This window comes from Eurytemora carolleeae, unplaced genomic scaffold (genome assembly GCF_000591075.1).
Source record: "Eurytemora carolleeae unplaced genomic scaffold, Eaff_2.0 scaffold995, whole genome shotgun sequence".
NCBI classification, from domain to species: domain Eukaryota; kingdom Metazoa; phylum Arthropoda; class Copepoda; order Calanoida; family Temoridae; genus Eurytemora; species Eurytemora carolleeae.
The window spans coordinates 20,130-47,846 of record NW_019396885.1 but is presented as its reverse complement, the minus strand read 5'-3'; the positions used below and the strand labels follow the sequence as shown (position 1 = coordinate 47,846).

At 35.2% G+C, this 27,717-nt stretch overlaps 4 protein-coding genes across 4 annotated transcripts; all 4 read left to right on the top strand.

The window, feature by feature from the left end:
* The first annotated feature begins 10 nt into the window (after positions 1-10).
* LOC111709748 (serine/threonine-protein kinase 3) lies at positions 11-6,119 on the top strand. Its single transcript, XM_023483645.1, has 10 exons — positions 11-179; positions 687-1,158; positions 1,215-1,350; positions 1,984-2,135; positions 2,273-2,364; positions 2,696-2,910; positions 3,443-3,550; positions 3,687-3,853; positions 3,919-4,053; positions 4,561-6,119. The coding sequence occupies exons 1-10, from the start codon at positions 114-116 to the stop codon at positions 4,674-4,676; spliced, it is 1,659 nt and encodes a 552-aa protein (XP_023339413.1). The 5' UTR covers positions 11-113; the 3' UTR covers positions 4,677-6,119.
* A 1,146-nt stretch (positions 6,120-7,265) lies between these two features.
* On the top strand, positions 7,266-8,965 carry LOC111709755 (serine/arginine-rich splicing factor 2). Its single transcript, XM_023483652.1, has 3 exons — positions 7,266-7,502; positions 8,137-8,223; positions 8,325-8,965. The coding sequence occupies exons 1-3, from the start codon at positions 7,351-7,353 to the stop codon at positions 8,620-8,622; spliced, it is 537 nt and encodes a 178-aa protein (XP_023339420.1). The 5' UTR covers positions 7,266-7,350; the 3' UTR covers positions 8,623-8,965.
* LOC111709735 (methionine aminopeptidase 1D, mitochondrial) lies at positions 8,694-15,741 on the top strand. Its single transcript, XM_023483630.1, has 10 exons — positions 8,694-8,708; positions 9,338-9,389; positions 9,788-9,930; positions 10,009-10,103; positions 11,070-11,109; positions 11,507-11,617; positions 13,415-13,514; positions 13,593-13,710; positions 14,664-14,824; positions 15,392-15,741. The coding sequence occupies exons 1-10, from the start codon at positions 8,694-8,696 to the stop codon at positions 15,442-15,444; spliced, it is 888 nt and encodes a 295-aa protein (XP_023339398.1). The 3' UTR covers positions 15,445-15,741.
* LOC111709746 (telomerase-binding protein EST1A) lies at positions 15,725-26,341 on the top strand. The gene is made up of 11 exons (XM_023483643.1): positions 15,725-17,095; positions 17,195-17,398; positions 17,460-17,963; positions 18,565-18,812; positions 20,202-20,266; positions 21,035-21,333; positions 21,955-22,170; positions 22,335-23,764; positions 24,151-24,324; positions 24,421-24,592; positions 25,394-26,341. The coding sequence occupies exons 1-11, from the start codon at positions 15,750-15,752 to the stop codon at positions 25,476-25,478; spliced, it is 4,743 nt and encodes a 1,580-aa protein (XP_023339411.1). The 5' UTR covers positions 15,725-15,749; the 3' UTR covers positions 25,479-26,341.
* The last annotated feature ends 1,376 nt before the right edge of the window (positions 26,342-27,717 follow it).

The following is a 27,717-nucleotide window of genomic DNA, read 5'->3' as shown; positions in this document are numbered from 1 at the left end:
AGTGTAAACATAACTTTTGTTATTTAACAAACAATTTGATAACTATTGTTTAAAACCAACATTAAACTGTTAGATCTGATCTATTTAGTTTCAGATTAATGATTTAGTTTAATATGGAGAAAGAGAGTTCAAGACTGGAGATGCTGGACGAGGCATCTTTAACTCGTCAACCAGAAGAGGTTCGTAAAAACTCGTTTCCAGGAAGTTAGTACGGGGGACGAAGTGGCGACCAGTGAGTAGATACGGGGGATAGACGGACTTTAGTACTTTTATCAAAGAAAGGATCACAGTTTATTGTGTCTAGAGAGGATTTACGGATTAGGTAGTACACATTCTTGCGTACAGGCAGGAGTTATGGGGGAGGGGGGGGGGGGGCACATCTGAAGCTCATTAAAACTTTGTAATTCCAGGGTTTTTTTTATATTTTTAGTAACACAACTGTTAAAAAATTGTATCGATTCGTACAAGACCTTTTCATGATTTATCAATGAACTTGATAAGTAAAATGTCTCTGTTACAATTTCTTCTATTAAGTTTCTACAAACCATCCAATAATCCTATCCATGTTAATGTCCTAAAAAAACAACCTCTCTTTAAGTTTCTCCTCTTTTGTGTGTATTTATTGAAGAAATTAACATATTTATTGTTTTGTTTTCAGGTGTTTGATATACTTGTTTTGTTTTCAGGTGTTTGATATACTAAGTAAACTAGGGGAGGGAAGCTATGGTTCAGTTTTCAAAGCTTTACATAAAGATTCGAAACAGATTCTTGCAATTAAACAAGTTCCCGTGGATACAGATCTACAGGAGATCATCAAGGAGATATCGATCATGCAGCAATGTGACTCTCCCTACGTAGTGAAATATTACGGATCGTATTTTAAGAACACGGATTTATGGATAGTGATGGAATACTGCGGGGCCGGATCCGTATCAGATATAATGAGACTAAGAAAGAAAACTTTGTCCGAGGACGAGATCGGTACTATTCTCTGTGATACACTTAAAGGTTTGGAGTATTTACATCTACGTAAGAAAATCCACCGAGATATTAAGGCGGGAAACATTCTGCTCAACTCCGAGGGGCACGCTAAACTCGCGGATTTCGGAGTTGCTGGTCAACTCACCGATACCATGGCCAAAAGAAATACTGTGATAGGTTAGTTCATTGAAATCTTCGCGAAAATTTCCCGGAATAAAAAAATAATATTTTAGGAACTCCGTTCTGGATGGCTCCCGAGGTTATCCAGGAGATTGGATATGATTGTGTAGCGGATATTTGGAGCTTAGGCATCACGGCGTTGGAGATGGCGGAGGGGAAACCGCCCTACGGAGATATTCATCCGATGAGGTAACAGGGATATCTTCTACTATTCCTTCCTCTCTCAGAATTTTTTTTCTTTAATTTCATAATTAAGTGTATTGCCAAATTTTAACTTCAGGGTTTAAATAACCAAATAGATTATCAAGTGCAATAGATCGCAACGTAGAATTTGTACAATCTCAGTTCAGCTGCATTACTTACGTCACGAGTGTCAACAGTTTTATGTGTCCGACAAAATTAGTAATAATAGTGATAATAAAGTGCTTATCTTGCAGTGAAAAAAGTGTTCTTTATTTTCTGTTTTTACACTTTTTATTTAATCTTGGAAAACAAGTCAACTAATGGGAGAAAATATTGCCTTTCTTGTTATATTTGACAATTGTGACGTCATGGCTAATTGGTCCATTTCTTTGTTGCNGGGGGGGGGGTTGTCCCAATTTTTCTTGAATCCATTTTTTCATTTTTGGTTTTACAAAAAAGTTTTCTGCTCAATTTTTTTAGCTTATGATAACTATGGAAGTAATTCGTTTTTCAAAATTGCATCAAATAATATTGTATTTGATGAAAAGCTATGCTCAACACTAAGTTGTGAGCTGAGGTAATATTTCACAGTAAGTATTTTCTCACAATTTTTACAATTTCTACATTTTGTTTATCTAGAGCGATATTTATGATTCCTTCCAAACCTCCTCCAACCTTTCGGGACAGCGACAGATGGTCGCCGCAGTTTATCGACCTTGTGTCGCGGTGCTTGGTGAAAACACCAGAGAAAAGAGCGACAGCAAGCGAGCTTTTACATTCAGACTTTATTGGTAGGATATAATTCATACAAATATTGGAACATATGTTTTAAACTTATGATAAACAAACTTCAATAATTTTTTCTCCATAATTTTACATGTTTTCTAATTTATTTTGATTATTTTAAAAATAAATGGAATAATTTCAGTGAACGCCAAATCCTGTCAGATCCTTCACGGTATTATTCTGGAGGCGGCTGAAATACGGGATAATCAACTCGACTCATTAGACGAGGATAATGTAAGATAATTTTCTGGAATATTTTTTAGAAGAAAAGAAACTTAATTCTGACGTTAATAAAACATGAACCCCTGAATTGGTCAATGGGGGAGGAGATTAAAAACCTTGCACTGAAAAATAAGATATTTATGTTAATATATTTCTTAGAACAGAAGTTGAGATGTGTGTATTTTAAGGGGGGGGGGGCGCTCAAATTTTTAGAATTATGTATTTTCGAACCGGGCACAATAGAAAATATCCGAAAAATTTTGCTTTTTACCGAATTATACGATTGTTCACAAAGAAATTTAGAACATATTGATTTAAAAAAGAATTAAAATTGTTGTTAAAGGCCGATAGTGGAACAATGCTACCCGGAGATCAAGGAACCCTAATCAGTATATCAGACGGAACCTTTGTCAATCATCCTACCAACCCGGAGTACGACGGAACCATGCTCCAGTACGGAGACGGAACCATGGTACAGCATGGAACCGGCTCCATGATAGGGGTAGAAGGAGGAACTATGGTTCAACATGATACTGGACCAGGTTCAGCCATATCCAGGTATACTTTTATAAACTGATCAGTTTTGTTTTATATATATTTATAATTCAAGACGGAAAATTTTGCAACATTTAGTTCTGATTGGTGGTTAGAAAAGATAAATATTATAAATCTGAGGGGTTTTTATTATTATTTTTTTTTTTTAAGTTTTAAAGTTCCTTTTGTACGTTTTTTTCGATCATGCCTTGTGAAGATTTAAACATGCACGATAACTAAATAAACAGCATATAAATTGCTAAAAATACGTTACAATATTTCGGCTTTTCAAAAAACCTTATTCCCTTAGATTCTTTTTATTTAAATGTCTGGTGTAGATTCTAACCTGGGAACTATATTGTGTGCAGGACTATGTCTGGTATAAATTCTAACCTGGGAACTATATTGTGTGCAGGACTATGTCTGGTATAGATTCTAACCCGGGAACCATATTGTTTACATGACTATGTCTGGTATAGATTCTAACCTGGGAATTATATTGTGTACAGGACTATGTCTGGTATAGATTCTAACCCGGGAACTATATTGTGTGCAGGACTATGTCTGGTATAGATTCTAACCTGGGAACTATGGTTATAAACGAAGAAGAGGAGGATAGCACAATGAAACAGTACGGGACGGCTCCAGGTGGTTCGAAATACAGGTAATGCTGTTATCATCAGAATATATCGATCTTAATTATCTTTGTGTAAAAACCTCTTTTTTGATGGCATTTAGGGAGTCGGACCCGATAAAATTAGACAACTTAAAGTTAATTTTTAAAAAAATCTCTTTTTCAGGCCAGAATTTCTAGATCATTTTGATAAGAAGGAGAATGACGAGGAGAAGAAGATACGCCCTGAACCTGAATCTAAACCCAAACCTGCTCCGGTAGTAGTCGAGGAAAAGTCCCCTCAACTTGAAATCGCAAAACAAAATCTGCAACGACAACTTCAACAAATTGCAGGTGCCCACCACGTTATCAAACAATTTTCATTTGGTCACTGATTTTTCAACAAAAAATTTATTTAGGACAAAATTTGTCAGTGGCCATGAGCCAGCCTTTAAACCCATTGAGTTCCGATAAGTTCCAGAGATCTATTAACGAGGGAGACTTCGAGTTCCTTAAGTTTCTACCCTTTGACGAACTTAGTATGAGAATGTCAGGTAGGATTTTACTAGGCCAAACGGCTAGACCAAATTGGTTTGAATCACGAGCCGGGTGACAGGCTTATTTTTTTTCAGAACTATGTCTATAAATTATAATATAACCTGGGTGACGTCTGGTACTCTAGTTAGTTTAATTATATAATTTGGAAAACAGAATAAAAGTTTGTTGATCCAATTAGCAAAATATAAAAAGAAAACTTACGTTCTTCTCACATAAATCTCAAGTGTAAACTAAGATTTGTTGGGTAAAGCCCTGAACTACCATTAATAAAGTGTTAGCTCCTACAGTTAACGAGAATAAAATTATTTGGAAATTATGTTTGATGAAAGGAAATCAGTATTGCTTGAAAACGTACATTAAAGTTGAACAAAGTCAGGCATAAAGAATTCAAAATATAATGAATTCTGATTATTATTACTTATCAGGTTGATTACTTATCTTTTTACGAAGTTAGATTTAATAACTTAAATAAATGAGCAATCAATATGTTTGAACGAATCTAGGTTTGGATTCTGAGATGGAGAAAGAGATTGAAGATCTGAGACGAAGATATAATGCAAAGAGACAACCCATCCTTGATGCCATGGATCAGAAACGAAAACGACAACAAAACTTTTAAATTTATTATTAATCATAGAACTAGTAAGTTGGGTATTGGCACTTTTTTATGTCCAACATTAATTATTAAACGATGTCCAAACGATGTCTACCTGTAATCTACTTAAACGTTATTTATAAAAACCAAATTATCAGGTTACAAGACGCCTTCCATATGTAACATGTGATTATAATGTTGTTATCCAAACTATCATAGGTTATTTTATTGATATGTGTCAAATGACACAATTCCTATTCAATATTCATGCTAAAACTAGAGAACGATAAGTAACATATGCAATTCATGCTGAAACTACCGACTTTCGTGAACTTAAAATTTTTTTAAAAGCAGGTATACCGAGCGCTTCAGCTATTGTTTTGAGATATTATGTTTACTATCTTCTTAAGCGAAATAATGAAACTTTAGAAAAATTTAGATAAAAAAGATAAATTGTCAATTTCTTCTCTTGTTTCTGCTGCATAGACTTTTAGAAAAGCTGCATTTGGAAATCTATTGATTTTCAAATAGAAACGTAAGGGTTTTCCTTGTTGTTCAGACAAAGGTTTAAATGGTACCGTTTTACATCGGGCATTTCACTCTTTGGAAATGAAGGATTACTTAAACTTATGTTACAGCCTATTTTAGTCAAGAGTGCACGGTTTAAAATTTTCTGATTTTTAGATTTGGTTTTGTTTATTTCTCAATATATTCTTTTGATTATTGTGAAAATTCTTTAGTGCGTTGTTCCAACGTGATTCTTAGGAAATAGTTGGAATTTTTACTGCAAATATCTTAACTATAAACAAGAAAACTGTAATTTCATGCTTGCAATGTCTTCGACAAAATCTTCACGCTTTCAAATCATAGTTCTCAACTACTTTCAAAACAAATATACCCATGTTAACATTATTAACGAACTTATATCAGTCAAAGTATTATAGTATTGAAATTTTCATAGAAAGTGGTTATCAATATTTGTACTCTTTAATCGCTTTGTATATAAGTTATTCTTAAAGTCCAAATTCAGTCTTGATCTTATCAAAAATAATGATTAGAATCCTTTCCAATGGTTGTTAAAAACACGCTTCTATAATGTATATTGTATACCCCCTGGTAAATTTTTACTAGTATATTTGAATGATATTTAAAATATTTTACCTTTTATATTTGCTTGAAACACATGAACCTATAAAACTTGAGAAAAGGGAAGCCTAGAAATAATATTTATGTTCCCTGTGAATAATAAACGTCAAAAAAATCTCTTCTAGAAAGCAGATTTCTTACGATGATCTAGAATGGGCTTTTCTAGTTTCTCCTCCAATAAATAATACAATTCTTCCTGTTTTTGAAGATCTAGAAAGTATATTTCTAGTCTCTACTAAATATAAAGATCTACAAAGCATATTTCTCTTTATTATGTTAACCTAGAAACATTATTTCTAGTCTCTCCTCCTGATTTCAGAAGAATGGACGGTGATAAGGATGCTGCTGTTATTAAGATGCCGATGATCTATATTTGCGGAGAGTGTCATGGGTAGGATAGAAATTTTAATTTTCCTGGTAACCCACTAAGAATGAGACTTCAGCAGGGAATAAGAATAAAGGGAATTGGGAAATGGCGTTGTCTGGCATAAGAAAGCCAGTTGCACTGCTGTGCAGACGAGTTCGATATTACAAACGCACACTCTTTTGGTACAGACACAACATGACTACAGTAAAGGAAATTGCAGAACTATGTCGTCAATTATAATTAAGCTCAGATAAGGAGAAGTTTATTGTAAACTTTAATCAAATTATATTCTTTGCGTGAAAATTTGGTTTCCAGTGTTGACTTAAATATATAAAAAATTATTACATATATATTAAACTTATTTTTAAAGAAACAATTAACAAGAAACAAATGTATTCTCCTAGACTGTACAAATACCGAGATTCTTATGTACTGTAAAGAGAAGTTTATTGTAAACTTTAATCAAGTTATATTCTTTGGGTGAAAATTTGGCTTCAAGTGTTGACTTAAATATATATAAAAAAATATTACATATACATTAAACTTATTTTTAAAGAAACAATTAACAAGAAACAAATGTATTCTCCTAGACTGTACAAATACCGAGATTCTTATGTACTGTATTATACCTAAAGTACACGCCTTCGGTTCGTTATTAATTACACACAGTCTTTTGGTACAGACACACATACATGACGTTTCCGCCCTCTGGACTTCAGAGACTATTGTATGGAATTTACACTGTTATCTTATATTCATGATTCCCTGCAACTGGTAACTTGTTTCCCTCGTTACCAAATCATTTAAAGACTGTCAAAGACCGAAAACTTACTTTAACCTTGGGATCGTCATATTTTAAGAATTTTATGTCGTCTTTTCGTCTCATTCTTTGCGGATAACCTTGTATATCTTGTCAACTGATTTGGGATGGTTTTCAAAACTTTGAATATCTTAGATAATTTTTTGGGTTTTTAATCTTATTTTGTTTGTTAGGGAGAATGAGATCCGACCTAAGGATGCAATCAGGTGCCGTGAGTGCGGATACAGGATCATGTACAAGAAGAGAACCAAGAGATTGATCGTTTTCGACGCTAGATAAACATTGTACAACCTCAGTATTCTCATATTCATGTGCAACGCTTTTACATTTATGTACACTACATCGTACACCTCCTTTACTTAAATATGTTTTCAGATAAAATGGCTAGGAGGGCGGATATAGGTGAACTGTTCACCCTAAAGGTTGACAATATCTCGTATAGAACTATTCCTGATGATCTTGAGATTCTCTTCGGAAAATACGGGAAAATTGGAGACATTTATATACCTAAGGATGGGTGAGTTGGATTTATTAATTCTTGCATGCATGACCGATTATTTATTGAAAAAAACTTGCTAATATAGTGAAGGATTAGACATAAAGTACAAACACTGATTAATTAATTAACTTATCAACTAAGCGATTGGTTGATTTTATTACTTGATTAACTGTATGTTACTGAGATCAAAGTAAATAAAATATAAGTGGTAAGCTTACGGGAAACAAAGGCTAAAATAAATTAAAATAAATAAGAAAACCCCAATGATAAAGGAATTGAAACCTCCAAAATGTTCAATAGATTGATTTTTTTAAAACTAAATATTTTTATTATCCGTTTAGTTAGTTGATATAACAATGATTCATATATATCACAATTTTTTATGTACGGAAGTGTGGTTACATTTATATATTTTGTTACACTAAATATCGACTAGAGTTATACAGCGACAAGCAAGAAATAATTAAACTAAGAAAACCTTTAGGTTGTAGCTTAAAAGGTAAAGCCGACATTTGTATCGTTTCAACACGTGACTAAGAATAGTTAGTTGGCAATTGAAAGGTTGATTGATAAGCGCTAATTCATTAAAAAGTTTTTTTAAATTGATTGATTGGTTGGTTGGTGTGTTGATTGATTGATTGATATACTCTAGACGAACTGGGGAGACGCGTGGATTTGCTTTTGTTCGATTTTACAAGAAAAGGGATGCTGAAGATGCCCTGGACGATATCAACGGAAGGTTGGTTTTCATTCATATCTCAGGATTTATCTGAGTTACTTTTACAAATGTTTTTATTTTTTGACAAATGGTATCTTTTCTGATACAAATTTTTTTAAAAGAAAGTACGACGGTCGGGATTTGAAGGTACAGTTCGCCAAGAACAAGAAGACAGAGTGGGTAGACTTTAACAATAGAGGATCAAATAGAGGATCAAGAAGAAGATCAAGATCAAGACGACGATCTCGATCCAGGTCAAGAAGACGATCAAGGTCCAGATCTCGATCCAGGCGCCGATCTCGATCCAGGTCTCATCGTCGATCCAGATCCAGATCAAATTATCGGCGTGAATCACCTCGATCTAGATCGCGGAGCTCTGAGAAACGGAATCGATCAAAATCGAGTGATCGTTCTAATTAAAGGTTGAACTCCAATTAGACCGGATAGACGGTTCAGCTGCGTTTATTTTGTGAACTGGAAAACTTCAATATATGAAACCAATGTGTGTTATTAAGTTTATTATAAATCTACTAATTAATATTACAAATAGTAGAGTTGTAATAAATGATTACCATCTTTACATCATTGACAATACCTTTCAAAACCTTTCCAAGCTGTATGTTTTTGCATTATAAATCTTCTTTTATTTCATTGTTAGTTTTGCCAGGCATCATTCTGAAGGAAACGAATTGTTTCACTTAAGTAAGATTTCGTTTCTTATATCTATTTTGTAATCGGAATTATATAAAAAAATATGTTTGTTTTTGTATCTTTTTTCTTTAAATATTGTAATAAAACTTAATAATATCTAGAGAAAATTCAATTTAATTTATCTTTTCAGAAACATGAAAATACAAAATGTGAAGAAAATATTTGGTTCTCATTTTACAAGATTTGATATTTCGAGAACTAGACCATTTTCTTTAGTTTATCCGGAGACAGTTAGTCCTAGGTTTAATCCTAGTCACATTCCAGGAATATATTCATAATTTCATTCTTCATCCATAGTTTAATCCTAGNTTTTGAAAATTTTGAAAATCGACGAAATTTTTTGTGAAAATCCGCGAATTATTTTTGTTTTGTTTTACGATGTACACAAAGAGAACATGTTCACAATTAATTTAGAAGAGGCTAGTATATTCATAATTTCATTCTTAATCCATTGTTTAATCCTAGTCACATTCCAGGAATATATTAATAATTTCATTCTACATCCATAATTTAATCCTAGTCACATTCCAGGAATATTCATAATTTCATTTTAATTCTCATCCATTCTCAGGAATATTTATAATTTCATTCCTCAAACCTCATCCATAGTTTAAACCTGGTCACATCCCAGGAATATTCATTATTTCTGAATTTGTATGGACGCTACGTTCTAAGGTATGAGTCGTGTTTAACCATTTTCTCCTTATAGACGCAACAGATAGAAGTAAGATTAGTAGCGATCACCATCGAATATATTTCGATGTAAGCCTATACCCCTTTCATTTTTCGTGAACACTCTTAAATGTTGTGAAACTGTACACTTGTAAGATTTTCATTTCGTCTCCAATTAATGAATATAAAATATGATTCTCAGAAGGAATTGTTCCCCCTCCGTATTATGCTACCGGAGACCCAGGTTCAGCTCCGAGTACGCCGGAGATCAAGGATGAGACGAGTATACAAGCAATGAGAAGATCATGTAAGCTTGCCAGACAAATACTAGATAAATGTGGACAGGTATTGTTGGAGTAAAATTAAAGTTTTAGCAAAGAAGAATAACTCGGAATTTTTGAAGTAAACTAAGGTTTGTTTTAGTTGGTTAGACCGGGATTAACAACAGATGAAATAGATAAATTTGTCATGGAAGAATCATTTAAAGCTGGCTGCTATCCTTCTCCCCTTAATTACAGGTAAGTTTCCCCCCCCCCCCTTCCATCTAAGGTGTAGTTCTCCATCCTCCCTAATTACAGGTTTAATTCTCTTTACCTCCGTAATATAGGTTTAGTTTTTTTCCCCTTTAATAAAAAATATAGTCCTCCTTTCCCTTAATTAAAGGTAAGCTTTTCTTTTCTCCTAAATCATAGGTATAGTTCCCCTTCCCCTTTAGTTATTGGTACAGTTCTCCTTCCTATCTTAATTATAGGTATAGTTCTCCTTCCCATCTTAATTACACGTATAGTTCTCCTTCCCATCTTAATTATAGGTGAAGTTCTCCTTCCCATCTTAATTATAGGTAAAGTTCTCCCTCCCTCCTTAATTATAGGTAAAGTTCTCCTTCCCATCTTAATTATAGGTATAATTCTCCTTCCCATCTTAATTATAGGTATAGTTCTCCTTCCCATCTTAATTATAAGTATAGTTCTCCTTTCCATCTTAATTATAGGTATAGTTCCCCTTCCCATTTAGTTATTGGTACAGTTCTCCTTCCCATCTTAATTATAGGTACAGTTCTCCTTCCCATCTTAATTATAGGTATAGTTCTCCTTCCCATCTTAATTATAAGTATAGTTCTCCTTTCCATCTTAATTATAGGTATAGTTCCCCTTCCCATTTAGTTATTGGTACAGTTCTCCTTCCCTCCTTAATTATAGGTACAGTTCTCCTTCCCATCTTAATTATAGGTAAAGTTCTCCTTCCCTCCTTAATTATAGGTATAGTTCTCCTTCCCTCCTTAATTATAGGTATAGTTCTCCTTCCCATCTTAATTATAGGTATAGTTCTCCTTCCCTCCTTTATTACAGGAATAATTCTCCTTCCCTCCTTAACTACAGGTATACTCTCCTTTTCTCCTTTTTTATGTTTAATTCTCCTTCCCCCCTTGAATATAGATACAGGATAACATGTTTTCCCAAACTCAAAAATATTTTTATTTCCAGAAATTTCCCGAAAGCTGTGTGTACTTCTGTTAACAATTGTGTAGGTTACTCAAGAGCACATTTAATAATTCGCAAATTCAAGGGTTTTTAAATGTAATTGTATTATTACAATTATTTTTATTTAGATTCAAGGGTTTTTCTTCATAACATTGAACTCAGATTTTTTTAATTATCTGAACTAATTATTAGTTTAATATGGCTTTGTTTTAATAGCTTTCAAGAGGGGCATGTCCGATGGGTTTCTATCTAAAATTGAAAATCTTGGTGTTTCTCTGAATCTTTATTATAGTACAGAAATCATAGAAACAAAGAACAAAACTAATCATCATTATTAATGATAAAGGTTTAGAGGGTAAATCGGGTATTACTTCAAATGACTACGATAGTACATTTAAACAAAAAATTTAATTTTTAAATGAAATGTTGCTCTTGGTAAGGTTTGTCACGGTGTACCTGACAGTCGACCCCTGGAAGACGGAGATATTATTAATATTGATATAACAGTGTTCAAGGACGGATTCCATGGAGACTGCTCCGAGACATATCTAGTAGGTTTAATATTGATATTGATAAACAGTGTTCAAGGACGGATTCCATGGAGACTGCTCCGAGACATATCTAGTACGCTTAATATTGATATAACAATGTTCATGGACGGATTCCATGGAGACTGCTCCGAGACATATCTAGTACGCTTAATATTGATATAACAATGTTCAAGGACGGATTCCATGGAGACTGCTCCGAGATATATCTAGTAGGTTTAATATTGATTAACAGTGTTCAAGGACGGATTCCATGGAGACTGCTCCGAGACGTATCTAGTACGCTTAATATTGATATAACAGTGTTCAAGGACGGATTCCATGGAGACTGCTCCGATACATATCTAGTACGCTTAATATTGATATAACAATGTTCAAGGAAGGATTCCATGGAGACTGCTCCGAGACATATCTAGTAGGTTTAATATTAATAAACAGTGTTCAAGGACGGATTCCATAGAGATTGCTCCGAGACATATTTATAAGGTTTAATATTTATATAACAGTGTTCAAGGACGGATTCCATGGAGACTGCTCCGAGACATATCTAGTTGGTTTAATATTGATATAACAGTGTTCAAGGACGGATTCCATGAAGACTGCTCCTAGACATATCTAGTACGCTTAATATTGATATAACAATGTTCAAGGACGGATTCCATGGAGACTGCTCTGAGACATATTTATCAGGTTTAATATTTATATAACAGTGTTCAAGGACGGATTCCATGAAGGTTTCTCCGAGATATATCTAGTAGGTTTAATATTGATATAACAGTGTTCAAGGACGGATTCCATGAAGGTTTCTCCGAGATATATCTAGGAGGTTTAATATTGATATAACAATGTTCAAGGACGGTTTCCATGGAGATTGCTCCGAGGCAAATCTAGTAGGATTTATTTATCTTATTCATCAATATCAGGAATCAGGACAAATGTTTCTTACATGAGATTTTTTCCATAGATATAATCATTATTTTTTGTTTTTAAAATGTCTTCATAGGTTCTTAGCCAATTATTAAAAAGTTCAATTATTTATTAAATGATTCAATCAAAGTAATTCTTGGATATTTTTTAATCTACGTTAACACGTACTTAGTCTTTTTTGTACCAAGACCTACTAATTTCCAATGTGAAGATGTGAACATGAATTCATGAATAAATGAAAACACGAATATGACTTTTGAAGATGTTAACATGAATATATGAATACATGAAAACATGAATGACTTGTTAAGATGTAAACATGAATATATGAATACATGAAAACATGAATATGACTTGTGAAGATGTGAACATGAATTTATGAATACATGAAAACATGAATATGACTTGTGAAGATGTAAACATGAATATATGAATACATGAAAACATGAATATGACTTGTGAAGATGTGAACATGAATGAAAACATGAATATGACTTGCATTAAAAATGTTTAATCTATGCTTATCAAGAAATTGATCAATGTTAGGATGACATTTGAGACTCTTTCTCAGGAATTTAGTTTTTATTAAAGGGAATGACTGAGAATGTATGGTAGTTGGAACTGAGAATGCTGTTTTGAAAAAAAAAAAATTAGAATTCATTTGAATTTAGAATGCATATTTGTTCAGCAAGAGTGCAAATTCGATTTTTAAAATACTCCTTCATTGTCCATTCTGAAGAGATAATTTCTCCACAATACTACATTCTCAGTTCAACTACCATACATTGCCGGTCACTCCCTTTAAATAAGATGAATTCTGTTTTTCTAAAAATAAGATCAAAGATTACATAATCTATAAATCCCCTATTTCAGGTTGGTATTGTTGATCAGAGTGGTGTTGAGCTCCTAGATATTTCTAGACAGTGTTTATACACAGGAATACAACAATGTGGACCAGGGAAACCTTTCTCAGGTTCCTAATCTCATCTCATTTATAATCTTAACCCAGTGGTGTGTTTCATACCTGGAGATATTAATCTGAACTATCTAGGTATAGGGAAAGCTGTGGAGAATCTTCTGTATGGAACACGGTTCCGAGTAGTTCCTGCTTTTACTGGCCATGGTATTGGTCGATATTTTCATGGTCCTCCTGATATTTACCACTGCAGGTGAGTAAAGATTAGATATTTTCTTGGAATAGTTTTCTGGAGTAATAAAACCAAGGATAGAGTTTTTAGTAGAACTAGATGGATCAAGATATCTGTTTTAGGAATAGATATCTTTGAGTAATGAAACCAGGAATAGTATATTAACAGTAGATATAGATGAATCAAGATATCTGGTTTAGGAATAGATATTCTGGAGTAATGAAACCAGGAACAGTGTTTACAGTAGAACTAGATGGTTCATAATATCCCTGGTTCAGGAATAGATATCCTGGAGTAATGAAACCCGGAATAGTATTAACAGTAGAACTAGAATGATCAAGATATCTGGTTCAGGAATAGATATCCTGAAGTAATGAAACCAGGAATAGTGTATGAACAGTAGAACTAGAATGATCAAGATATCTGGTTTAGGAATAGATATCTTTGAGTAATGAAACCAGGAATAGTACATTAACAGTAGATATAGATGAATCAAGATATCTGGTTTAGGAATAGATATCCTGGAGTACTGAAACCAGGAATAGTGTTTACAGTAGAACTAGATGGTTCATAATATCCCTGGTTCAGGAATAGATATCCTGGAGTAATGAAACCAGGAATAGTATATTAACAGTAGAACTAGATATCAAGATATCTGGTTTAGGAATAGATATCGTGGAGTAATGAAACCAGGAATAGTACATTAACAGTAGAACTAGATGAATCAAGATATCTGGTTTAGGAATAGATATCCTAGAGTACTGAAACCAGGAATAGTGTTTACAGTAGAACTAGAATGATCAAGATATCTGGTTCAGGAATAGATATCTTTGAGTAATGAAACCAGGAATAGTACATTAACAATAGAACTAGATGAATCAAGATATCTGGTTAAGGAATAGATATCCTGGAGTATTGAAATCAGGAACAGTGTTTACAGTAGAACTAGATGGTTCATAATATTCCTGGTTCAGGAATAGATATCCTGGAGTAATGAAACCAGGAATGGTGTTCACAGTAGAGCCTGCTATATCGGAGGGTTCGGATAAGATCTATATACTGGAAGATGAATGGACAGCAATTACTACAGATGGTTCGAGATCAGCACAGTTCGAGCACACAATTCTTATCACAGGTAGTGCTGACGCCTGCGTCGGAACCTAATAAATAAACTGAGAAACTTAAACTTTTGGTGTTTTATTTAAAGATCCCAGAGTTTCAGTAGGAGAAACAATTAAGTTTTAGAAATTCTTAACTCAAACAAATTGCATTTTTTTATATTATTTCTATATATTGGGTCTGTCCTAGTGAACGATTTTTGGACCCCCCCCCCCCTCTATCAATTTTGTACATGACCAAATTAGTTTTTATTTAGCATTATTTAGGGTTAGGTTGGGTTAAGACACTTTCTGGGCCGAGCGCTGCGGCTAGGATGGGCTAGGGGGCCGAGCGCTGCGGCCACGTGTTAGGTTAGTTAAGACACTTTCTGGGCTGAGCGCTGCGGCTAGGATGGGCTAGGGGCCGAGCGCTGCGGCCACGGGTTAGGTTAAGTTGAGACACTTTCTGTAAGATCCATGTACAAAATTGAGAGGGCCTGGGGGGGTCCAAAAATCGTTCTCTAGGAATATACCCTATATATTATATTACTTATAATAGATGGCATTAAATGATTAACTTATTAAAAAGTTAAAATTTGTTTTAGAAACTGGAGTGGAAATTCTTACAGTGGGCCCTGAGCAAGAAAAAGAAACATAGAAGTTTTTACATTTAATAATAAATAAATTGTTTGATATGTTTTAGTTCAATTATACATTAATATTCTGTAAAGCGAAGACGACTTGTTCTTCTTATTGCGTTGTTTGCAACTCTGAATATAGGTTTACATTGAGCGCGGAGAATATTTGTTCTATAAACAGACTGAGATTCTGTTCGATCATTTCAACATTTTGCAACATAGACAGCTATTTTAAATCATTTCTTATAATGAGTTCAAGTTCCGAAGGCTTATTAATGAATTAAACTTTACATGGCAATATCGTTTTAAACTTCAGATTTTAACAATGGCTTCAAATCCGAGTATTGCAAATGAAGCAGAGGAAATGAGAAGAGAAGAGGAACGAAGAAAAAGACCGGATGTGCAAAGATACAAACCCGGAGCATTTAACCGGAAACCAGAACCACTCTTTCCGGAGGGAAGTTTCAAACCCGAGATAAGAACTGTTGGAATAGTGTCAGAAAGGAACAAAGAGAACAGGAGAGGGGGGCAAGGAGTAACAGAGCAAACTGGAAATAAAGATAAAGGAAGGAAACCAGAGAAAGAACATTTTGTCTCCAAGAAGGTTCAGGAGAAGGTAGTGCACGAAAGTAAAGATGGAGTGAAGAGTGGGAGCAGGGTTGAAGAGAATTCTATCATCCAGGATACAGGAGGAGGAACGAACACCCGGAAAAGGAAGAATAAGAAGAATAAAAGTAAGGACAAGGATAAAACTATCATTACTGTTGCTGCTAGCGAAGAGAACGTTGTTACCAAACCTACTCCTCTACTAAACGGAGATGATCATAAACCAGCACAAGTAAAGAAACCAGAGAAAAGTCAACACGACGATATACCGACTAGAAGTCACTATTCAGGGGCAGCACAAAGAAATAACGGGAGAAAAGATCGAGATAAAATAACCCCTAAACCTGATAATCAGGACGGGAAAGATCGAGTGAAACAGAACCCCAAATCTGACAATCATGACATGAAAGATCGAGATAAGAAAAACCCTAAACCTGATAAACAGGACGGGAAAAATCAAGAGAAACAGAACCCTAAATCTGAAAACCAGGATGGGAAAGATCATGTGTTTCGTGTCCCCGATCCAGTATCTAGAAACTACCAAGAGAAAAGATCAGACCGAAGAGGACACGTCTCAGATAGAAGAGATTACAAACCATCCCGAGATGATCGGGGACTCGATTTGTATGATCAAAGACAGGGTAAACGTGAGATGAATCCTGAATTAGGAGAAAGGTTGGAGAGCTGGGGAAGAGGCGGAGGTAGAAACGAGAACGGGTTCCAAAGATCAGACAGAGGAGGAGATTACTGTTCTCACAGAGGGTTTAGTGGATCAGAACGGAGATCGGATCGAGATCTCCGAGGATCTGGACATGGGATGAGAGGAGCAGATAGAAACCGGTTTAACCGTGACGTTCCTCAGGGACGGAGTCAAGGCATGGATTACAATCTAAGAGGAGACTCTGAACCTAAAGAGAATGGAAGAACATCCTGGAAACAAGATCAATTTTCCCGAGGTGGCAGGCGGGGAGGTTCCCGAGGGAGTTCTCCTCAACGTGGAGGTAGAGGTCGCTGGTCCCGTGGTAGTTCACCTTCCCGGAGTAGCAGAGGAAACTCTCCAATTAGGTCAGTTTTAGAGATTTAATGTATATTGAATATTTATTTCTTTTTTCTTTTTGTCAATATTTATTTTTCCATTGATGGTTTACAATTTTAATTTTACAGAGCGAACTCCCGTCCAGATTCAAGAAGGACTTCTCCGAGTTTTCAGCACAGCAGAACTAACTCTCCGGTCAGACATACCAGAGTTTTCAGGAAAAATAATTCTCCTCCGTCCCAAAGATCTACTGTATCCCGGACTCCAAGTCCACGGAGCCGAAGGAACCAGGATACTAGAGATCTAGATGGATATACCAGGGACCAGAGAAGGTAGTAAAACTAGTCAATTTATTTATTTTAACATATTTATTATTTAAAACTTTTGTTAAAGGAGAGATGAGGGATTGTGGGATCCGCAAGGTAAACCTCCTTCTGGTCGTGTCAAGTCAGCTCCTGTAAAAACCAGTCTCCCTCCGAGATTCCAAAAGACTAAAGAGCGGAAAATATCCCGACGACTGGAGACTGAGACCTGTCATATGTCGGACTGGTCTGTAGAGATGGAGGAGGAGGATGAGAGGAAATCTCAGCTGGGTTTATCTCCTCCCTCCGGTCCAGGGATTATCAGAATATCTGAACCCCAGACCGGTTCTGCTCTTGAACTCCGGGCACAACCGATCAGACCAGGAACCTACTCCGCTCCGTTCCATCCGTCCTGGAACCAGACCTTGCCTGCAAATATGAGTGCTGAGAAAGAGAAGTTTTTGTTTGACCCAAGTAATCCTATGAAACCTATAAGGATGCAGGATATGTCGGCTCGAGACAGGTTGGATAACTCGTATCCTGACTTCTCCTGTCCTACTAATCCTAACATGAGATTTCCAATGGGAGTTTCCAGGTATAACTTTATCTTAATTGAATCTTCTTATTTTTAGTATTGACAATCATTTTAAGATCGCTTAAAAATTGATTCCCTAAATCTCTTTCTAGAATTATGTAATTTTCTTCTTAATATATTTTGCCAAAAACATTGGCATCATCAGGAGTACTTTCTGTAAAAAAAGGAAGATTTTAAACAATTAATGAATTATACAATTTACTTATAAAAATAAAAGGTAAAAAATAGAATAAAACTTAACTATGAAAAAGTTTTAACAAAATATGCCTCGCTTCTATGTTGAAACAGTAAGGAATGACTAACTAGTGTGTGTGGGGTCCACGCGGGGCCGTGGAAGAGGGGGGGAGGGGATGTGAATAAAACTCGTTCCTGAAGTAGTCAAATTCCTTAACAAATGTCTGAACAATACAAGAAATTCTGAGTAGAAACATTTTTCGAAGTGCCTTCATTATAGACAAAATGTATGCATGAACATGAAAACATTATAGACAAAATGTATGCATGAACATGAGAAACTGTTTTCTTATTTTCAAGTTGCACATAGCATCTTATTGAGTCCCGATCTGACTTTATGTAGACATCTTCAAACTTTTCCCTCTAGGTTTAATCCTCCGCCGCAGATGTATCCTCCAAACATGATCCCTATGCATCCTGGACCTGGAGCTGGATACCAACCACCGTTTCCTCAACCTATAATGCCGACGTCTGGTGTCGCGTTTCATCCTGCGTTCCATGGTCCTGATTGGTTTAACGTGTTTGACTCTAATATCTACGGAAGCGGGAAGATCGATATAAATATAATTGTGAGGATAGTGTCAGCAGATAAGAAGCTCCGCCATCTAGTCCAAGGTTAGATCACATCTACAATCTTTCTCTAATTGAATACCTGAAAAATATTATTTTTGTGTACAAGGTTTTGATTATGTCTTTTTAGGTGTCATTGATAACTTTTAACCATGACAGTTTGTTTGTTTTAAGAATTATGAATTTTAGGATGGATTCGACGTATTATTGTATTTGGTTGGAGAGAAGGTTATCGTTTACAAATATTACAAATGTCTTGAACCAGTGCTTAGGATCGGGATCTGCAACATTTTAACTCCCTGGTTCCGAAATCCGGATCCGCTTAATTGCGGATTGTGGATTCATGAATCGAAATCCAGAATGCAAATTATCAATTAAAACAACGAAAAAGTTTTACTCTCAATATTAAAGTGAACCAAATCAAAATTATTAACAACAACAAAAAAGAAATTTTCGGAAAGAAGTTAAATCTTTGCAACCTGATGTTGAAACCCTTTGATTTTTCTAACTTAGATTATTTGATGAACAGAATTCATAGTTTTAAATATCTAAGATCTACGAAATTGGGTTGCAAAGATATAAAGATTAAAAAATCAGAGTTTGTTGCAAAGATTAAATTTCTTAGCTCCTGCTAACTAAGAAATTAGCAAAACTTTAAAAAATATTAATGATGTATCCGGTTCTGGATTTATATCCGGATCCACATTAAAATGATATTGATCCTAAACACTGTCTTGAGTATTGATCCCTTTGATCTACTTGTGTATTTGTCATATTTTTACTGAAGTTCATCAATGTTTTAACAAAATCATTACGCTTGCTAATCAGAATACAGACTAATTGTGCTTTTTATACATAGACAATTTGACAAGATTATTCCGAGTATGTCATTATGATCTCAAGATTACAAAACATTACTTTGATAATTCTCATACATCGTGAGGTAAAAACAAAACGACGAATCGACGAATCTATCCCTAAAAATGTTTCTTGAACTGAATATCTTGGTTTGCTTCTTTACTAATTGTCTGTCTGAGGAAGGTTTGGTTTGGAATATTAATAACCTACAGTAGGGTCGAGTTCAGAAGAAACCTCCCGTCATATCTTGTCTCCTGTCATTATTTATTCAAGTATTTTACTGCTTAGAGCTTACGGAGATTGGAACTTTTGTGTGGATATCGTTATTTTTGAACCCTTGACCTCGATATCTAATTTGGGTACTTTTGAATTTCAGGATGATTTAAAGTTAACCCTGCAGGGTATGACTATTTGATTAATCTGTAGATCTGCATAACATGGGGATCAATGCTTGATCCCAAGATTTACAATACAAAAGTTCTTACTTCTGCTTAGATATTTGACATTGCGCATTTTGTGAAAGTCTGATCTGCCCAGGGTATAATCCGCAAAGTTCTATGTTCATTGTTTATCTAGGAGGTCCAGCCGTCATCTGTAATCGTTGGGATCAAGAGGTTCGGGAGATCAGACATGAAATCATGGTAAAAAAATATTTTGTTTTATGTATTCCCCTTCTCCCATACTCTCTCTTTACTTAAATTTTCAAACCGATTTGAATTATCGTATTGCAAATTTTAAAAAATTCAGTTTCGGACATCACTTGCAAGTTGTACAAAGTTTTTTGTTTGCCAATCAAAAGATTTTTATTTTGATTAGAAAATTTTATTCTTTTATTTTGACGCGTGGGTAAAACTTTTGGTATGAATTAGGATTAACTGCATAACACTAAATCAAATAATAATAATATTCTATTCCTAATCGATAAAGTATATTCTACTTCTAGTGTTGTTTTTTATCTAAAATTATTAATACAATTTTCCTCATTTTCATTTGTTTGTTTTTTCGTATTATTTATGATAATAGGGAAAGTTTAAAGAGAATTATTGTTCTAATTGGAAAGGTTTGTAGATTAATGATTATCTAATCTATTTGGCCTTCTTACATTACATTTAGTCACATTACGTCATGAGACTACTTAAACACTTTTTATACAGTGTTAGCCACAAAGGATGAGACTTCAAAGACGTTTGTACGGAATTTATCAGCTGTTTTTCTTTATTTTTACGATTCCTTACAACTGTGAACTTGTTTGTGTCTATATTAAATCATTAATTAAGCCATTGGATTACTATATCTAAGGCAGAATACATGATTTAACTTTGGGATCGTCACATTTAAGGAGTTGCGTTGTCTTTACAGTCTCATCTGTTGTGGGTAACCTCTTATATACTTTAATATTTTATATTTAGAAAGCAGCGCGGCTTCTTCTTCAAACTGATCTATACTTCGTGTGTGAGAAGGAGGTGGATGCGTATATCTGGAAGAGTGTTTACTATCAGGTTATTGAGATGCTCAAGTTCTCATTCTTCGATACGGAGAATACTACCCCGGAGACTAAACAGGTTCTTAAATCCCAGCTCCTGATCATACTGGAGGAAGGGGTAGACTACTTTACTCAGCTACTCAAGGATATAGGAGATCAGTATCATGTAGATCTGGATAGATTCTATGATGTTCTGGAACCTAGAGATCTAGACAAAACCGGGAGGTAGGTTTAGTTTGTTTAGGTTTAATAAAAGTTTTTATCGATGCTCATTCTAAAAACATTACGTTGTTAGTTCGACGTTTTTTAGCCAAGTATAATTCTACCTCATCATCGATTCCATATCTCCGTCCAACTTTGGATATTTTTCAAGGATGAAGTGATAGATTATATTTCAAGATAAACACTTGAAAATTAATTAAATGTTTTTATGTTAAAAACCCTCATTAAAAATGGATGCCTCGACGATCTTGCATCTCTCCTAGTCAACGTGACACTTGGATATTCATCCAATTGTAAATAACAGTTTAAGTATTCCCAGAAAATTAGTTTTCATGAGACCCTCTCAGCTCTCTGAACATCCAATTATCATACTAAAAACTCAACAAATAACAAACTACGTTTTACACCTGTAAATCATCTCTTGGAGAGGGGGGGGGGGCTGTGTATATTCCCCTCCCCCACACTCACATTTCGGTCGAAATAAACTATGTAATTATTAATTAATGTATATTGGATATTTTTCTAAAAGGGGAAGGGGAGGGGAAAGGAATTAAATTTTCAAAAATGTTTAAATATATTAAAATTTGTTTAAAATTTATTAACATGAATGTTTTGTGTTTCTAGACTTGCATTAATAATCTGCCAGAAACTGCTGCTGTATCTGGGTGACCTTGCGCGCTACAAGGAGCAGGTCAACTCGACCTCAAACTACGGAAGGGCGAGACAATACTATCAGAAGGCGAACCATCTGGATATGCGGAACGGACGCCCTTTTAATATGCTCGCCATCCTCGCTAAACTTTCAAATAGGAAGTTTGAGGCAGTTTACTACAATATAAGGTTAATAAATTCATTGATTTGTTTGAAAAGGAGGGTGTGTTTTAGCCAATTTAAAATGCGAGAAAAAAAAAATATTTTTCTTTCACGGTTACATCTGAATTAGCCTATTTGGGGCCCCGATTTCAGGTTAAAATCAAACTATTTATTTATCTAAAATTATTAAGGTGCTTGATGTCCCGAAACCCGTTCACCCCATCGAGCAAAGAAGGGCTCAGTGTCATCTTCGATGAGATGAAGAGAAGGTGGGAGCTGGGGGAGAAGCAGAAGCTGGACAAGAAGGTCGAGGAGAGCGATAAAACAAACGGTTCTTTGCTGATCAAAGGGAGCCGGGTTAGAAGAGAGATATGGATCCGAGGTGAAGCAGGACGGAGATTACATAGAACCACATCAGCAACTGCAACCTCGGAGTCTCTATCCTGTGATCTTGAAAACCTCTCTATTACTGATTTAAACAAGAGATTCATAAACACCTTCCTCCATCTCCAGGGTATGCTTTTTACACAAATCAACACAGAGGATTTCTACCTTGCTTCGAAGAGTTTAATCGAACAGTTTAGAATACTGATCGGGAAAACTCCGCTTCCTATCTCCGTTGATAGGTTGGTTCAGATCATGGCTCTCAATATGTACAGTATTGAGAAGACGAAGATTAGAGCAGGTTCAGATTCTCCGTCCTACAGATCCGTCATGCAAACCAAGGCTTTGGAGCTGGCAGGAGAGATGTTTTCCGTTCTACTAGAGAGATGCAATCTTTTGATTGCCGGTGGAAACCCAGAGGATATCCTGGATATTCAGAGCACTCTACAACAGGAGATAACTCCGCTCCTAGCAGCTGTCAAGGTCTGGTGTGACTGGTTGATAGGAAACAATGACACCTGGTATCCTGTAGTATCTGCCGAACCCTTCACACAACTAGCCCAGCTCGCGACCAGACTCGAAGCCATTAAACCTACCGTAACCTCTGTTCTGGAGAAATGTTTGTCTGATGAGACCTGGAGAGCGCTGCCCCAGGCTCGACGTGAGGAGTTTGATCTTATTCGACTAGCAGAGGATTCAATCCTGTGTGAGTTCGAACCTTGGTTCCGTGGATTAGACTGGAGTCTATACCGACAGTTCAGTCCTAAATCCGTAAACCATCTGTGCAGACAGAATGCTAAGCGTGTTGACCAGATCCGTATGTGCGCCGAGGTTCTAGAAGGATTGGATCCCCCTGTGCTCAAGTGGTCTGTTCCTGATAACAGTCATGTATGTTTAGTAACAGACCGGGAGGAATCTACTCAGGCCAGTGTTGCTCGAGATATGGCTGAAGCAAACCTTACCGCTCTCATTGCTCGAGACGAGGATATACTTGAAGAATGCTACAGTGATAAAGAGAACGAGGAGCAGGATGAACCAGTCAATGATGAGATTGCTAAACTCAGGATGCGAAAGGTTGAGTTGCAGAAGGTTCAGAGTGAGCAGGCAAGGAAAGCTCAGAAGGAGATTCTGGATCAGCATGTAAGAACAACACTAGAGGTTCGACCAAAGATCCTGGTTCCTGATACCAACGCTTTTATCGATCATCTTGACTTGATTAAGCTGATAACTGTTTCAGGTAAGAATGATACGTGATTGTAATTTTTTGCAACAGTAAAATTCCAGAAGAAGTTTTGCGCAGAAGCATTTTTCGAAATGTCTTCTTTTATCTATATAATAAAACAAGACATTCATATATTTGTTCCCTACAGCCGGCCAAACGGCTGGACCGAATGGACTGACATTTTTTGTGGACACTCATGGGTAAAATAGAATTTTTATTTAAAAACTTTTTCTTGGGTAACGTAGGGCACTTTAGCGAGTAAACCTACTAAATCAGTTACAATACTCTAAGTTCATAATAACCTAGATTTATTTAACACTCGATATTTCGAAAGTTATTAAAACGTTTTTAATCCCGACCCATAATTAAAGGATAGCAATATTTTATTTTTATATTTGTAGGAGAGTTCCAGCTTGTTATTCCTATTGTGGTGCTTGGAGAGTTGGAAGGTTTATGTAAGAGCAAGGATTACTCTGACCGACCGGAGCACGGAGCAATGCTCCGAGAGAATAGTAAACTTGCTCTCACCTGGATTCGATCTAAACCGAAAAACGTAAAATGTGCAACTACCAAAGGTGATAAACCTCGATAATTCTTGATATTTTTCTTAATTTTTTTGCTTCCTATTTTTGTTGTTGTTTGTATTTTGTGATTAAATTGTTCTGTTGTAGGGAGTATTCTAAGCAGTCTTGGTGTAACAGTGGAGGAAGATACACGGGATGGAGAAACCAACGATGACCGGATACTCATCTGTTGTCTCAACCTCGACTCATCCCCCCAGCCACGGACTGAGGACGGGATGAAAACTGTTTTCAGGAATACTATTCTACTTACAGATGACAGGTAAGAATTATTTAACTAAACAAAATTGGACAGCTCATACAGTGATAGCCAGGAAACTTTGGAATAGGAAAATGACTTTTAGATTCAAGTTATGACTTAATTATTCAAATCAACATGAAACACAGCAATTGTTCTGGGCAAACAGACCAATTTCACTTAATAAGTGAAATAATAAAACTATTTGCTTTATTATGAAATCTAATTCACACTTAACATTAATGTCGTCTTCCTATTCCACAGTTTTCTGGTTATCACTGTACATTCGTGTTTAACTGTTTAACTTTGGATTAAGTAATAATGAATTTAATAAAGCTTGATTTTAGTTTTATTTGAAATAACTTTTACAGGTCCTTTCTACAGTTTTCCTATATTATAATACATTTCTTGCAATTTGAGGGTTTAGAAGGTACAGGAAGGAAGGAGACTTTTAAACTACTGTGCGGGATTTCTTCACTTTTTCTTACATTTAGGATTCTCCTCAGCTCAAAACTTTCTTTGCAAAACCATTTAAAACATCATTGAAAAACTATATTTCAGTTAGAATCCTGATCATTTTACTTCTAGATTGTTTGGTCTATGCTTTCGTTGATACCCTTTGTACAGGCGTTTTAAATTTAATACAATTTTTTTTTAAAGTTTTTCTTTCTTTTTTAAACATATAATAACGTCAACAGCTTTATTTGGTTTTAAGAAAAATGACTTGACTAAAATCAAAGCTATTGTCAAGAACAAAGAAGAATGATTTTTATATTTTCAAATTTTATTTTTCACATTATTTAATTCTATGATTTTCATTTTTAGAAACCTCAAACTGAAAGCACACATACAAGACTGCGCTGTGAGCAAAGTTGGTGATTTTGTCTCCTGGATATCTGATAAACAATGAGCTAAAATCCAACTTAGAGTGAACTACGATCCAACCTAGAGGAACCTAAAATCCAACCTAGGGTGAACTACGATCCAACCTAGAGGAACCTAAGATCCAACTTAGAGTGAACTACGATCCAACCTAGAGAAACGTAACATCCAACCTAGGGTGAACTACGGTCCAACCTAGAGGAACCTAACATCCAACCTAGGGTGAACTACGATCCAACCTAGAGGAACCTAACATCCACCATAGGGTGAACTACGATCCAACCTAGAGGAACCTAACATCCAACTTAGGGTGAACTACGATCCAACCTAGAGGAACCTAAGATCCAACCTAGAGTGAACTACGATCCAACCTAGAGGAACCTAAGATCCACCCTAGGGTGAACTACGATCCAACCTAGAGGAGCCTAACATCCACCCTAGAGTGAACTACGGTCCAAAAAAAATTGAGATCGGATCAAACCTAGACAGATCAAATTTCCAACCTATATTGATCTACGATCCAACCTAGACGGACCTAAGATCTAATCTAGAGGAACCTAATATCTAATCTAGAGGAACCTAAGATACAACCTAGAGGAACCTAAGATTCAACCTAGAGGGACCTAAGATTCAACCTAGACAGATCAGATCAACCATTTAGCAGACCCTGCGTTTGATTTTTAAGTTAGGATCGGATAATCCTTAGAACGGATCCGTCCTAGCCTAGCTCCTAAACTAAAGATATAACTTCTTGTGAGATTATTAACTTAAGAACTGAAGTAAACTAACCTCACATACTTCTCTTGACAGGATTGTGATGCAAAATTTTATTTTTATTTTTGTTATTTGTTCTCTTCTGTTACCAGTGAAATACATTCATTAATATCATAATAATTCTTACACATTAAACAAATGATTTTTTTAGTTCCGAGATAAATACTTCCCTCTTTTAAAGAATCCGAACTGTAAAATTATGCAATATTTATTACAGTTATATCACCCTAAATAAGAAATTATGCAACATTTAAAAAATTTAAAAAGACATCTCCTTAGATAAGAAGGCACGTTGATGTTTGATAAAGACAGATTATTCATTCTTATTAAACAAGACATTCATATATATGTTCCCTATAGCCGGCCAAACGGCTGGATAGAATGGGATGACATTTTTTGTGGACACTCATGGGTGGACTGGGGATGACTTAGGCTAAAACAAATCGAATTTTTTTTTTCAACATTTTTTTTCGCTGGGATTACGTCGGGCCTTTCAGCTAGTATTCAATAGCATTCGGGTTAATTATCTTCGAAATGCGAATTTGTTACGGAAATGTTTATATTGATGTATCTACAATAATTCTAGGGCACATCATATGTTTCATGTTCATATTTAAGTTACGACTTACAGGGTGTGTTTTTAATCTTGTCAGTTTTGATTCTTCTGTAATACAGGGAAGAAAAAATATATTCTTTGTCGCCTCCCCCTATTGCCCATGTTTTAACTCATTGACCAAGAGAGCACTGCGTTTTCGGTCCGGGAGGGGTATTTAAACCTTTTAAAGAATTGGACATAAACAATACTCTTTTTTAAAAAGATACTGAATTACAGTTTACAATTAAATAAAAACTATTTTTTTCTGTTCATTCCTCTGAGTTCAGTCATAAAATCTCAAATGTATTTAGATTCTCTTACTTCAAGTAAACTTCTCCCGAGGTCCAAAACCTTTTCTAGAACGCCAACCTTTAGATGGTAGAGTTCATGTCCAGGAAGGTAAAAATGTTCTCCTGTAGGCTGGTTTGTATGGAGAAATCTGCGTTGTTTTTCAGAGTCAAATTATTTTTCTTTTAAATATAGCAGGGAAAGCACCATTACAAAATAAAGAAAAAGCTTGTTAAATGAACAGATTTCACAATTATATTTTTAAAAAATGTTATATGAATATTATTGCATAGTATCTCTGAGTATCTATGTGTATTATGTAACATATCTTATCTTCATTTTATCCAAAGTTTTGGTTCTCATATTTCACTGATAATACTTTCAACCCCTAGTACCCCTAGTCAGTCAGAAGTTAAAACTTTTAAATCGACGAAACTGTAGTTTGAATTCATCGTAAGGAGTTTAAGTTTCTCTCATTGATCAAAAGCTCTGATATCAGACAAGGACGTATACAGAAATAAATCTAGGGGTGGGGGCCAAATTTTGCAAGCGTAACATTTTTTCGCCTACCCCTACAGGAGCTCCTAGGGGGAGTCAAAATTTGAACTGT